This window comes from Zingiber officinale, chromosome 1A (assembly GCF_018446385.1).
Source record: "Zingiber officinale cultivar Zhangliang chromosome 1A, Zo_v1.1, whole genome shotgun sequence".
Lineage (NCBI taxonomy): Eukaryota > Viridiplantae > Streptophyta > Magnoliopsida > Zingiberales > Zingiberaceae > Zingiber > Zingiber officinale.
In genome coordinates, this window is record NC_055987.1 from 128,640,113 (window position 1) to 128,649,550 (window position 9,438).

Sequence of the window (9,438 nt, forward strand, 5' to 3'; positions counted from 1 at the left end):
CTCTTATGCCAATTGTTGGATCAAGACCGCGCTAGAGGGGGGTGAATAGCGCTCATAGCTTTCACCCGTTTCGGATTCATAAAACGATCGAGAATTAAGCACAGCGGAAATAAATAAACAACCACACACAGAAGACCAAGGTATTTACTTGGTTCGGAGCCTAAGGCGACTCCTACTCGAATGCCCACGCGAATTTGAGCGTTTACTTTGGGCAACAACTATATTGTACAAAAGTTTACACAAATATTACAACTTAATAGTAATTAAAAACTATACCGACAACAAGAATAATAGATTTCGAAGCTCCTGGTCATCGGGGACTTGTAACATCACTTCTGGGCATCTCTTGGGCAGCAAACAATGGCTAGATCACTTGTGAATTGATGTCTTGAACATGCTGTTCGAGACCCCTTATAAAGGTCATTGGAGGTGGCTCAACCCTTTTCCAAGGCGCCTCAATGTTGCTGAGTCAGCCGCGTAGATGAGAGCTGAAATCATCGTCGTTGATCCTCTTGAAGGTGCCTCCATGCTAGCCCAAGGCGCCTCCAAGTAGCGGTCCAAGGCGCCTCAGATTCCCTCAAGGCGCCTCCAACTCCACTTCGCAGCCAGCTTACCCCTTGCACCCGAGGCGCCTCCAAGCTACATGGAGGCGCCTCGGATATTATTCATCCGAGGGAAAGCCTTATTCTTTTGTACCTGCAAGACATGTTAGGCCCAAAACACAAACATATCCTGCAAAATAAAGTTAGCACATATAAATACATGAAGTGTTTGACAGTCTCCAGACTGTCCAGTTCTGACTTCGGATTTTCGACCGAAAATCCTAGGTCAAATCGACGCCTACTGTTCCCTCTTCCAGGGAACACGCCCTCACCTACTCCACTCAGATCGGTCCTGATGCCAGTTCGGTCCTCCAGATCGACTGGACTTTTCGCCTAGGGTTACCACCCCCTGGACCTAGGGTTATCCCCCCTTAGGATTTCTCCTTCACCTAGAGTTACCACCCCTAGGACCTAGGGTTACCACCCCCTAGGATTTCTCCTCCACCTAGGGTTACCACCCCTAGGAGTTTTCTCTTACCTAACCGTAATTAGGACTTTCCTACAAACTTGTTTAAGCTCGTTAGATAACAATTAACCTTAACTTTGAATCCCTTTTGCCATTATCAAAACTAAGGTTTGATTGTCGGATGCTTCCCACACCAACATCACATTCTCTTAACTATCACAGTCAACAGCAAGAATGAACCAAATTCTCAACCATTTCCCAACCCAATAATTAAGAGTTTGAACAATCAAAAACATGCCTAGATTTTCGGATGGGAAATGGGTTGAATCCTTCGCTGCGTTTTTTCGCAAGGAGCAAGGGAGACGGACCACGCTCTTCTCTTTGTCGGCTCGCTGGGAGGAAGAAAAAAGGCTAGACTTTAGGATTGGATGATGAAGGGAAAGAAAGAAGAGGATGAAAAACATGAACTAAGCAAAAAAAAAAAACTCATTGTATTTTTCATATGGGAGCAAGGGAGGCAGGCTTCGCTCCTCTCCTAACTTCTTCACACACCTCCTTCTTCCCTCTTCCTTCCAAGGAAGAGACAGGAGAACGCAAGGACGCAAGGGAAGAAGCGCCTTGCTGGGAGGAAGAGAAAGGAGAACACGAAGAAAGAAGCGACCGAAGAAGTTAGGGCATAGAAGGGGATGCGATCAAAGCATGATGCCAGGAGACTAAGGTCGCGATGGACTTTCGTATTGAAATTCAATTTTTAAGTGTATATATATATATATATATATATACTTAAAAATTGAATTTCAATACGAAAGTTCTTCACGACTCACTCAGTCGTGTAGCAGAGGCACTGAAGTGAGGTGCGTTGTATATTAAAATTATATATAGAGTTTTAATATATTGTGCACTGCCCCATGTGTGCCTCCGCTATGCAACTGAGAGTTAGGGCGCTCAGAAGTGACTTGCGCGTCCTGATTTCGACTCACTCACAACGTCTGAATTACTTTAGAGCATTCTGACTCAATCAGTCATGCAGCGGAAGTGAGACGCGCAACATATCAAAAATTTATATATATGAGGTTGATATGGTGCCTAACTCACCATCTGCACCATTCGTCCGCAATTGAGAGGTCGATGTGCCTGGAAGTGATCCGGGCATCTTAAAATGAATGCACTCAAGGCGTCCAGATTTCTTTCAAGCTCCCGACCTCTGGCGAGGGAAGGGTAAGTAATGGGAAGATAACTTTTAATCTTGTTTAGGTAAAAGGTGAGTGAAAAGATTGAGGAGAGTGAAGGAGAACTTTTACCTCCATTACTCTTCAAATGATCTATTTTCTTACACCTTAATTTAGGGTGTAAAAAAATTACCCTCTCTTCCTCTCCCTTTTCTTCCATTTTATTAATGAAATTTCACTCATCCTATTCTATACAAATGGAGGTTAGTCATGTACGGCGAGTTAGACACCATTATTATAGCCAGCAAACTGTGTGGAAAACACTGTTTTGCTGCTTCGAGGAAACTCATGAACCCGACCGAAGCCACTCTATTTGACTTCATTTGCTACCTTCCCATCTCTTCATCAGCGAGCGATTAGCTCGAGGGAGTCTCTGCCGGCGACGGAGATGGCGGTCGATTCATCGTGGCTGGTACAAGCTTTGATCCTCCTCCTCACGTTGGCTGCCTTCTACGGCCTCCGATCCTTTCCGAAGAGACTCACCACCCGCCTCCTCCGCCCCTCTTACTCCGTCCAGGCCCGCCGCCACTTCATCGCCGGGGCCCAGCTCCTCTCCCGCGCCGGGGAAGCCCGCAGAAAAGGAGATGATAGCGCCGATGCCCTCGCCCGCTCGGCCTGCGACGAGGCCGAACGAGCCATCGCCCTCGACCCCCGCGACGCCGCCCCCTACGTCCTCAGCGCCCTCGCCCTTGACCTCCTCGGCCTCCACCTTCCCGCCCTCCGATCTCTCGACGCCGCCCTCTCCCCTCCGGCTTCCAGGTCTCTCGAACCCCGTGAGCGCGGCGACGCCCACTTCAAGCGCGCCGAGCTCCGCCTCGCCGTCGACCGCCGAAAACACCTCGATCCGGCCCTCGCCGACCTCCTCGAGGCTGTGCGGCTCAACCCCGAGAACGCCAAAGCCTTCTGCCTCCTAGGCGAGTGCTACGTGGAAAAGGGTTTGCCGGATGAGGCGAAAAGGGCTTACGAGACTGCGATCGGGATCGACGACTCACTTGTCGCTGCCGATGAGGCTCTCCGGAAAATGTCCGCCACAGAGGTTGGATCTTGATCGTCTCTGTTCCTCGATTACCAAAAACTCCATATTTTCCCTGATTTATCATTGTTGGTTTCCATCAGTACTCAGCCTTCACAACATCTTTACTCTGTTCCTCTCTATCCTTAGTAGCATAATCTGCAAACCCTAACTCTAAAAAATCAAGAAACAATGCAAGCGCCTTGTATCTTGGTATATATTTTCAGCTTCTCGATGATAAAAATTATGTGCCTTTTTTGTTTCTTGGTGAAGTTCTTTCCATTCTAATGTCTGGTTAAGTTATCAAAGTTTTGGGAATTTTAGGGCTCATGCTTCTTATCATTTGATACATTACAATTCATATATTAATTCAACTTTTCATATGAACCAACAGTAAGAAGAATCATGAGTAATTGAATTGATTTGATTCTGTTCGATATGATTCAATACAAATTTTATCTTATATCCATTCATTTAAATGGTTGAAAGAGTGAAGACCTATTTGATTTAAATGACTGAATGTGACCAAGAGTTGAATCAGTTGCCAATAGTAAATAACAGCTAATCAATGGTGATTTGCAAGTGTATATGTGCAAAAGTTTAGACTTGGATATATAACCCATTATGAATGTATGTGTTTCGTATTGTATCGATGATAATGTTGATTGTTAAGAATTTGAATGGGTTTATGTAGATGCTTATGTTTATTTTAACACACATAAGCAGTCATTATTGACTATTTATCGCTTGTAAGAAGATTAGACTATGCAGTAGACTTGCTACCGATGAATGATTCCTTTTTGCAAATGAAATGGGTCTAATTGTAGCACAACGTCCTCATAGTATGTCTCCTTGTTACGTGAAGGGAAGGGAAGTAAATCGGATTGTTACGTGAAGGGAAGTACATCATAGAATCAGTAGTGATCCCGTCTGAAAGCTGAGTCGGATGAAGACTGGCTGAGTTGTACTCGCGGTTGATGAAAAGTCGTTGCGAAGCCTAGTCGATCTGGCACCCACCGGAAGGGCTTACGCGGGCGGATGATGGGGGGTGATGACGAGGATGATGATGCGAGGACCCTGCGCACACTCAGACGAGCCCCTCTGCGTTAGAGACCAAAAATTAAGGAAAAAGTCCCTGGGTCAGGTCCTCCGACGCTCAAGTCAGGTACTTTTTCCCCCATAAGCACAGTGAAAGGACGAAAAGTAAAAGACGAGAATGAAATGACGAGTGAGCGTACCTGCGTAGAGACAAAACCTCCCTTTTTATATGGCAGTAGATGCTTCTGGAGTTTGACGGGTGTTAGGGAATGTCGGGCTTTGTCTGGCGGTGAATGACATGTGACCCCTTTCTAAATGTCTGAGAAGGGATCTGGAGGCAACGAGTCGCAGACCGTTAGCATATTCCCTGACATGTGGTAATTATTCTCTGACGGGTTATTACGATTCTCTGGCTTGCTTGTCGCGTAGTGTCTGTTCGCTCTGGTCTGTTAACCTTAGACTGGGTCTTCGTTCCTGTAAATCGTGACATGTAGGCCTAGGACTGCCTTTCCTGTCGCATTCCCTAGCATGTTTGTTGCCCCGCCCATCCAGACCTGTACGTCGCGCTCTGTGTTTGCCCTTCGGTCTATCCCGGTATATCCAAGCCTGTGCGTCGCGCCCTGTATGCCTTCTTCCACATAGCTTGACCTGTGTCTTGGCACCGCATATCCTGCGTTGCGAGTCTTGGTTCGTATATCCCGACCTATGCACTTTGTCTATGTATCTTGTTCTGTGAGTCCGTAAGTCTTGACCTGTCATTCTTGGTTTGCATATCCCGACTTGTATACTTTGTCCGTGTATCTCCTATGTCGCGAGTCCGTAAATCCTGACCTGTCATCCTTCGTTTGCATATCCCAACCTATACGCTTTATTCCTCGTATCTCCCGTGTCGCGTCGTGAGTCTGTAAACCCTGACCTGCCATCCTTGATTTGCATATCCCAACCTGTACACTTTATTCCTCGTATCTCTTGTGTCGTGAGTTCGTAAACCCTAACCTGTCATCCTTGGTTTGCATATCCCGACCTGTACGCTTTAGTCCTCGTATCTCCTGTGTCGCGAGTCCGTAAACCCTGATCTGTCATCCTTGGTTTGCATATCTCGACCTGTACGCTTTAGTCCTTGTATCTCTTGTGTCACGAGTCCATAAACTCTGACCTGTCATCCTTGGTTTGCATATCTCGACCTGTACGTTTTAGTCCTTGTATCTCCTGTGTCGCGAGTCCGTAAACCCTGACTTGCCATCCTTGGTTTGCATATCCCAACCTGTACGCTTTATTCCTCGTATCTTTTGTGTCGCGAGTCCATAAACCTTGACCTGTAGGTCTTACCTTCCGAGTTTATGCTTGACCATTACTTGACATGTAGGTTTAACTCCGGAAGGCCACTTGCGCCCGACCAGGTCCATCCTGTAACTTGGCCCTTTGCACCTCACGTAGGCCGGACTTTTGACCTCCACGTAGGTCGGATTTTTGATTGCCACGTGAGCTTGACTTTTGACTGTCTCGTAAGTTTGACTTCTGATTGCCCCGTGGGCTTGACTTCCGGCCACGTCCGCTATCCGATCCCACTATCATACGCCGTATCAAGTAGCCAATCACTAAATGGTTAGGAAGTGAGGAGATTTTTTTTAAAAAATATATATGGAAATTAATAATAGAGGAAATTAATTTCTCCTCTATTATAATAAATTCATCATCCTCGAACCATCTGGGCACCTGGACAAATCATCTGGGCACCTGGACAAATGAAATATGGTAAGAGTTTTTATTACTTCTTCTAAGGCCATTGCAATTCTTCATGGACTCTAATGGACAATGGTCGATGGTACTAGTATCGGGCAAGACTTCTGTACTTTGTTCTTTGTTTTTATCTAGTTTGTGTTAAGATTTAATATATAGTTCGATCACAAACTATACATCCTTTGCCTCCAGGGTTGCAAGTAGTTGGTACTTGAGTTGTGGTTTATTATATTATAATGCTAGGATTCAATTCTCATGAAGAAAACATCCCACTCAGCTGGTGTTCTATTATAAAAATAATATACAGATGAAAAAATTTCAAGAAAAATCTTAAGGTAGACACATAAATTTGATAGGATCCATAAAAATAAAAATAATTGATCATTAATTTATGTATCCATCTTTGAATTTTTTTTATTTTTTTTCTAAGATTTTTTTCTCTAAGTATCATAGAGTTGATGATATTGACAGTATTACATCACCTTTGCCCCATATTTGTTGGGATGGTAATTGGTAAAGCCATTGAACAAATCGAATTGTGTTTAGACCCATCGAATGGATATAACTTCAGTTAATTCGTCCGTTATTAAACTAATCGATTTTTTATCACATTAATTGACTCGTGCTTGACTTGTAGATGAGTAGTTAATTGTTATTAAATTAATTGATTTTTTAATGTGGCATTAATTGACTCGTGCTTGATTTGTAGACGAGTACTTAACTGATGCATTGAATTTTAAATTTTATAATCGAATGAATAAATCAAAATTTAAATAAAACTGAATAAATTAATTGATTTTTTAAAATTTAATTAAGATTTTATTGACCCTTAATTGCTATCACTGTAAATCTATAATTATGTCCACCCGTCTCTGAGAGTTCATCTCCCAATTATAGGAAGGAGAGTAAATCATAAATAAATATTTTTAATATATCCCTAAATTATATGAAAAAAAATAAATCATGAAATTAATTTATAACTTACGGTTAAATCATTATGGAGTGAGATAAATCTTTTCTAAAAAAAATATTTATTCGTCAAAAATTAATCTCTATCCACTATAACAAATCTATTACTTTCTATTACTTTCAAGTGCACCCCTTAATTGCTATCACTTTTGTAGCAAAGGTTCCTTCAGCTAAGAAGGGATGAATGTGTTTTAATCGTTAAAATGGGGCTACACTGGAAGTTTGCCAACGTTTCGAGGATTTTGAAAACTACAGAGGCTTAAATAAAATAGTGCAACGTTCAGATAAATTTCATCGGACCAAAATTAGAGCGACGCCATCGATGGCAGGTGGAGAGAGAGCGGGAGTAGCAGAACAAAAGCGCATCAATCGCCGATCCTCTCTCGGTCGCCATTGCTCGCCCTCCCTCTCCTTCCTTCCTTCTTTCATCCGCCCTCGGTTCCTCCGCCCTCGGTTCCTCCGCGGTCACCTTCTAGGGCTTGGGTTTCCGCCTCCCGACGCGGGGAGATGGGGCAGCAAACGCTGATCTACAGCTTCGTCGCCCGGGGCACCGTCATCCTGGCGGAGTACACCGCCTTCACCGGAAACTTCAACTCCGTCGCCTCCCAATGCCTCCAGAAGCTCCCCTCCTCCAACAACAGGTTCACCTACAACTGCGACGGCCACACCTTCAATTACCTCGTCGAGAACGGCTTAAGTGAGTCTCCCGATCCCTTTTCCAGTGTTCCGTGCTCTTGATTCTCTCGTTATCCGATTTCAAAATTTCACCCCGGCATTCTGGATCGTGTTTCTCTTTTGAATCCCTCTTTTTTCATCGATTTGCGTCTTTAAATAAAGACGATTTTGGAATATGGATCTTAATTGTCTTTTATCTAGATCTTAATCATATTGATATGAAATCAAGAAATTCTATTTCCATGATAAGCATCCACAGATCTGCTATTTATCAGGGTTGCAAAGTTTTCGTATCGATCTTAACTCTTTCAACTGCAATTTTGATAAGATGTGACTACAAATGTTGATTTTGTATAGATGTTTAAATTAGTTTAAACTGTCTTACTAGAGCTCAACGAAGCGTCAAAGTAGTTCGGGCACACACAACTCAACGAAGATAACACGAAGATGATTTCATATCGCATCTCTTAAAAAGATAAACTGACCTAGGTTTGCTATGACAATTGTTGCAGCATACTGTGTAGTTGCTGTTGAATCAGCTGGCAAGCAAATTCCCATTGCCTTCCTGGAGAGGGTCAAGGAGGATTTCAGTAAAAAATATGGAGCCAAAGCAGCAACTGCCTCAGCCAATGGCCTAAACCGCGAATACAAGTATTTATCTTCATATCCCTAAACTAATTGTCATTAGTAAGCACAGTTTAGTTTTTTAAAATTTATTTTGGGCCAAATACCAGATCAAAGCTTAAAGAACACATGCAATTCTGTATCGATCACCCAGAAGAGATAAACAAGATAGCCAAAGTGAAAGCTCAAGTTTCTGAAGTAAAAGGAGTCATGATGGAAAACATTGAGAAAGTGATTTTTTTTTTCTTCCCCCACATTGTTTGATGGTTGATAACCGATATTTGAAACCATCTTTCACAATTTTTTTGGATTTTTAGGTTCTTGAGCGTGGTGAGAAAATTGAACTTCTTGTCAATAAGACTGATGATCTTCGCTCCCAGGTATGGCATATTCTTTCTTTGTATGCGAGATTACTCATCCCATTTCACTACATACTACCACTCCACGATTCTACCTCAAATGGATATATATATGTGCTATTTTGTGATATTTCAGGCCCAAGATTTCAGGCAACAAGGCACAAAGCTGAAGAGGAAGATGTGGGTAGACAATATGAAGATTAAGCTAGCTGTTTTCGGTATCATCGCCCTCCTCATTCTCCTCATAATCCTATCAATTTGCCCTGGCTTCAGGTGCTTCTGATGTGGTTATCATCAGTTCCATATCGAATTGGTTCTCAATGTTTCGAGGCAATTTCGTTTAATTTTATATGACGTTATAAAAACGGTGAAACCGTGATCTTGGCGGCCCCCAGGACGACCCTTATCATTCTATTATTTGTAATGTTTTGTGTATATATTTGACTCTTCACATATGTAATTTTTTGGTTGAGACATTTGTATCTTCAAGAGCTGAAACTTAGTTCAGTTTGTTTGGCATAAAATATTTTTCTAAATGATCCAATTTAATGTTGATTGAAATTATTTTAATTTATTAAATTTGCTCTAAATATATGAGGTGGCAAGAGTGGAGAATCAATATAAAAGGACAGATAAAAATGGTGTTTCTGTTTTATAGGATCGTTAAAGGGATGCACCATTTGAATTTTTTATCATAAGAATATGTTCCTGTCATAAAGTTGAGTCGATTGACGTTGAGGATGTGGTACTTCTGTTGATTAGTTGAAGACTCTGCATGCGTAGA

At 42.7% G+C, this 9,438-nt stretch overlaps 2 protein-coding genes across 2 annotated transcripts; both read left to right on the top strand.

Annotated features, from left to right (window-relative positions):
• The first annotated feature begins 2,515 nt into the window (after positions 1–2,515).
• LOC122032433 lies at positions 2,516–3,511 on the top strand. The gene has a single exon (XM_042591727.1). It carries the CDS (start codon positions 2,626–2,628, stop codon positions 3,283–3,285), a length of 660 nt encoding a protein of 219 aa, XP_042447661.1. The 5' UTR covers positions 2,516–2,625; the 3' UTR covers positions 3,286–3,511.
• A 3,738-nt stretch (positions 3,512–7,249) lies between these two features.
• LOC122032444 (putative vesicle-associated membrane protein 726) lies at positions 7,250–9,173 on the top strand. The gene is made up of 5 exons (XM_042591735.1): positions 7,250–7,693; positions 8,184–8,322; positions 8,406–8,526; positions 8,613–8,675; positions 8,791–9,173. Exons 1-5 carry the CDS (start codon positions 7,504–7,506, stop codon positions 8,935–8,937), a joined length of 660 nt encoding a protein of 219 aa, XP_042447669.1. The 5' UTR covers positions 7,250–7,503; the 3' UTR covers positions 8,938–9,173.
• The last annotated feature ends 265 nt before the right edge of the window (positions 9,174–9,438 follow it).

What these genes read in the sequence shown, in the direction of transcription:
- LOC122032433 (XM_042591727.1), top strand. Translation starts at nt 2,626, where the DNA reads ATGGCGGTCGATTCATCGTGGCTGGTACAAGCTTTGATCCTCCTCCTC.
- LOC122032444 (XM_042591735.1), top strand. Translation starts at nt 7,504, where the DNA reads ATGGGGCAGCAAACGCTGATCTACAGCTTCGTCGCCCGGGGCACCGTC. An exon ending in CCTCGTCGAGAACGGCTTAA is followed by an intron (nt 7,694 to 8,183) that starts GTGAGTCTCCCG and finishes CAATTGTTGCAG; the next exon opens with CATACTGTGTAGTTGCTGTT. An exon ending in GGCCTAAACCGCGAATACAA is followed by an intron (nt 8,323 to 8,405) that starts GTATTTATCTTC and finishes GCCAAATACCAG; the next exon opens with ATCAAAGCTTAAAGAACACA.